The sequence below is a fragment of the Dendrobium catenatum genome, unplaced genomic scaffold, assembly GCF_001605985.2.
Source record: "Dendrobium catenatum unplaced genomic scaffold, ASM160598v2 fragScaff_scaffold_1483, whole genome shotgun sequence".
Classification (NCBI taxonomy): Eukaryota; Viridiplantae; Streptophyta; class Magnoliopsida; order Asparagales; family Orchidaceae; genus Dendrobium; species Dendrobium catenatum.
In genome coordinates this window covers 1,269,798-1,274,009 of record NW_021319945.1, presented here as the reverse complement: position 1 = coordinate 1,274,009, position 4,212 = coordinate 1,269,798, and the positions used below count along the sequence as shown (strand labels likewise).

The window sequence follows — 4,212 nt, the reverse complement described above, 5'->3', positions numbered from 1 at the left end:
CCCCCCCCCCCCCCAATCCTCCTAACTAACCATAAAGGAGTTTTACAAATTGCCTACACAGCCCTTCCCAATCAAAATTTCCCTCCCAAAACCGGATTTAATGCTCGTTTGGTCCCCCCGCTGGTTCCGCTCCCGTTCGGTTCCGCCTTGCGTAGACGAGGACCGGTCCGGGTTGGACCGGTCCAGTCTGCCCCTCCTGGGCTGGCCTAACATTATCCCACTAAGTGGGGTCAGTTATATGAATCCTTTCTCACCATTGTGTCCTATTACGAGTCAAATTCTCATTTAAATTTAATAAAAAATGTCATTTCTAATGCTTTCAACCCAAATATTTTTAGATTTACCTCTACCTTTCTTAACATAGGCCGGATCTAATACATCTACTCTCCTAACCAATGATTAAAATTGCATATTCGAGTATTGAGGCGTTTTTCATTTGTGAGGCGAGGCGTAAGCCTCAAGGCGTTTTGAGGCGTAAGCCTCAAAATCAAAAGATTGCATAAACATAAAATGATAAATTTTTTATATACTAATGAGTGAATAATATAAAACATAAAAAAACATAAGATATGAAGTGAAATCAAAATATCCCAATAATAAGACAACATGAAATATAGTTCAACTCAAAATTCTATCTTTCCCAAATCCCAGTATTTTTTTCATTAACATATGATTCCAATTTCCAAAAATAAATATCAATGACATATCACATAAGAACTCATATGTCATCAGCACTGTCATCACTAAGGGGTTATTCATTTGAATCATCATTATGATGAAATGCTCTCTCCCCTTCCTCCTCTCCAATAGAGTCCAATATCGGGCATTTACTTCAAGATTTATGTAAGTTTTAATATATATAGCGTGAGGCGAGGCGGGCCTCAAGGAGGGCCTCAACCAAGACTTGGAGGATAAGTTTATAAGTTTATTGTTGATGATGATGAGACAAGAAAAGTGAGAAGACAATACAAAATTCAAAATGAGATAACGAGCTTAAAAGCAGTGGACATATAGAAGAATATAGTAATATGAAATTCGGTCATGAGTTAAAGAGCTTAGGGAATGCTAAAATTAGTCATCAATGCAATGCTCATGCTATGAGATGGCAAAGCAGGTTCAGATACTTTCTGTAACTTTACATGCCCATGCTAAATGATAGCAAAGCAGGTTTAGATACTTATACTGTAACTTTACACTATAAATTATCCGTTCAGTATAAACGGTTCAAGCTATCTAATAGTAACAAAATTCATGTAACCAATCATAGCAAGACAAAGAAGTTAATAGCACTACATATTTCGTGCTTGGTGCATAAAAAATATCAAAATTGCTACTAATATATTTGTACAAACCACTGGCCGAATTTTCTTGTAAAGGCTATATATTAAAAATGGCGGGAATCTTGCAATAACACTTCCAATATCTTCTTGTCTAACTTTTAGACCGGTCCTCTTTGGACCGGTCCAGCCGGCCCAATCCATTGGGCGGCTCAGTTCGTCTACAGGCGACGGGAAAGTGCGGAAAAAAGAGGGGAGCCGGCGGAAGTTTGAGGAGTTGTTTGAGTGGGGTCCACTTGTTTTTGAATTTGTATCTTGGAGCCAAAAGATGTGGCAGCAAGGGCAATCAGGTCCTTTTAGGTTTTTTTTGAATTGTATGCATTAAGTAGGGAGAAAATGAGAGAGGGGGTTATGTCATATTTTGTAAGGTTTGCTATTTTCTTTGGTGGCTAGGGCTCTAAATCGAATTCTAGAGATTGGGAGAGTGCGATCCTCCTCTCGAATAGAGGATCCTTGTATCTTTGCTATTTTCCTTGCATCTACTAATAAAATACAAGTTTTCCTACGAGTTTCTCGTAGTTTTTCCTTCAGTTTTCCTGTTTTCACTGTTTTCCGACTCCGGACAGCAGTTTTCTTGGAGATTTGCTGTAAAAGTGAATAGGAAATACTTGATTTCAAGTATTTCCTATCACTAACACCTATATCCTGCAAAAACCGAACCTGGAAAACAAAATGAACAGCATTGTATGCTCATACTATTCAATACTTACAAATAAAAACTTCAGAGGTCTCCTTGTATGCAGGAAAAAAATTATTGTAAAAAAAGAACGAGTAAAATAAAAAATTGGGCGTTTAATTTGCAATTAAGTGAGCTTAAAGTAAGTTCCGGTGTATCTAGAGTCTCCTAACTCCCTCTTTCCTAAACACAGGCGATTTGGAAGCATAGATTTTTGATCACATGGTCAAGGGTAAGAATGAATTTAGGATACAAGTACTATTGTAGTTTTAAATTTCATTAAACCAAACATATCCTGGGATACAAATCCATGCAATCAAACCTAGAAGTGTTATGTACTCGTATGCTCTAGAATGTAGCAAGATGAAGGACAGGAAGTCTTTTCACATACGAAAATGCACGTGGCATTCATTGTTTTAGTAATTTACAAAGCTAACACTTTAGTGTTTTCTACAAAAAGACAAACCTTTGGTGCAATAGTTCTCTCCAAATCAACACAAAAGATTACTGGCTTTTCCATAAGTATTCTCTTCATACCATCGCGGTGCACACCAAGGTAATACAGGTATTTCACAAGAGGTTTCCACCGTTCTTCAATGCTACAACCCACGAGCTGTGGTTTGTAAGCTAACAGCTGTCCAACTTCTTCAGTACTCAAGCCGAACTCCTTGAGATAATTGACCTACTATGGCAAAGTAAGGTTTTTAGAAACAATGCAACTAGTAGAATATTAACTAAATCTATTATACAGGAACACTAACCCAGATGAAAATTTGAAAATACAAGCTATCAAGGAAAATTAAATCAGAACATATAACTTAACGTGTACTCCGACAACCATCCTATGGTTGCATATATCAGATCTCTGGAACATGCAATCTCTTGTCAGCCATTCCAGAGGATTTCATGTAAAAGCTCAACAGTGAAGTCATCTACAAGGAAATCTAAAAGACACAAGAAATGCTAGCTAAAACCCTGTACTTCATTGAAATGCAATATAGCAAGCAAATTTTTCAAAAGCCTCATCATCATCAGCCTTATCCCAAATATTAATTCTTATTGTCCATTCATTCCTATCAAGTGTTGCATTAAGTTTTTAAATCTATTTTGAACAAATCTTTTTGCACAATTTCTAACCATGTTACCAAATATATATCCATTTTCCTTTTTAATCTTTTCATATTAATTTTACTTTAATGTCCAATTGGTGAATTTTCTCGACTTCAGTGTACATGTATAAACTATTGCACAAAATTATGGATCGATTTTCTATTAGCTTATCTTTAAAAAATGCTACTTTCATTCTCCCTCTAAAATAGCTTTCGAAATGCCTCCACTATACATTTTAAATAAGGCTTTGCAAAAAATGATAGAAGGGTCTCATAGTCCAATTTTTGATATATTATGGAGTATAATATTTCATGAACAGAATAACGGACAGCAAACAATGTTATTATAGTTATTAAAATCCAACACTCATTAGTTTAGAACCACTTCCCCATCCCCCCCAACCCCGCAGAAAAAAAAGCTTAGAACACCTTTTACATTTTTTTTTTTGGGTGTGATGCACAACTGTAATTCCTCAATTAGCTGACGTCCATCTTATAGAATAGCAAAGATGCAGCTGCATGTAATACAGAGTGGAAAATCATCATCAAATGTAAAAGAAAAATTTTCAAAACCGCTTCATGCTTCCTCAAAGGCTTGCAGGAGACTAAAAGAAAGTAAAGCCAACCAAGAAGACACAGAAAAGCTCTTACAAAAAGAATAATTAAAATCTCCAATAAATGTCAATTAAAAATCAACAAAAGGTAAACACCTTACTATTCATCTCTTCCAAGCTGAAGAAACCAAGCGCCTTGGGATAATCATAGACCATTGTACCAAAGTCCTTCTCATCCATGCCCATGGCATATAAAACTTTACACGAAACTCTATTTCAGACATGCTTAAAGTTAACACTCTTGGACAACTGCTTAAAACAAAACCCATCCATTCTCTCTTCACCCCCTTTTCTGCTAGATAATCAACAATTTCCACCAGCATGTCCAACTTATACTCCAAAATAGAACTTACTTTATTTTTTTTTTTTGGGGGGGAGAATTTGGGCAAAGCCCGTATATTAATTAACTGAGATTACAAGTAAAGAAAGAAATGACTAAGGCCACATATGGCTGGCTTGAAGAAGCCCAAAAAGAA

The 4,212-nt window shown here is 36.1% G+C and overlaps 2 protein-coding genes across 6 annotated transcripts in view; both read right to left on the bottom strand.

Moving 5' to 3' along the window:
• The window catches only part of LOC114581034 (transcription termination factor MTERF2, chloroplastic-like), a 6,405-nt gene extending 2,326 nt beyond the window's left edge, over positions 1 to 4,079 (bottom strand). Inside the window, exons 1-4 of one of the 4 annotated variants that reach the window (XM_028700324.1) lie at positions 3,833 to 4,079; positions 2,551 to 2,695; positions 1,973 to 1,997; positions 990 to 1,435 (exon numbers count right to left, since the gene is read on the bottom strand). In XM_028700324.1, coding sequence (XP_028556157.1) covers positions 1,432 to 1,435; positions 1,973 to 1,997; positions 2,551 to 2,695; positions 3,833 to 3,922 — 264 coding nt within the window. In that variant the 5' untranslated portion in view covers positions 3,923 to 4,079 and the 3' untranslated portion in view covers positions 990 to 1,431. Of the gene's footprint in view, positions 1 to 989; positions 1,436 to 1,972; positions 1,998 to 2,401; positions 2,696 to 3,832 lie in introns of those variants that run through there. The other 3 variants (XM_028700323.1, XM_028700325.1, XR_003702845.1) reach the window with 3 other exon arrangements.
• LOC110115488 (transmembrane protein 56) overlaps positions 1 to 4,212 on the bottom strand; it is a 34,437-nt gene that overhangs the window by 14,231 nt on the left and 15,994 nt on the right. The window lies entirely within an intron of this gene.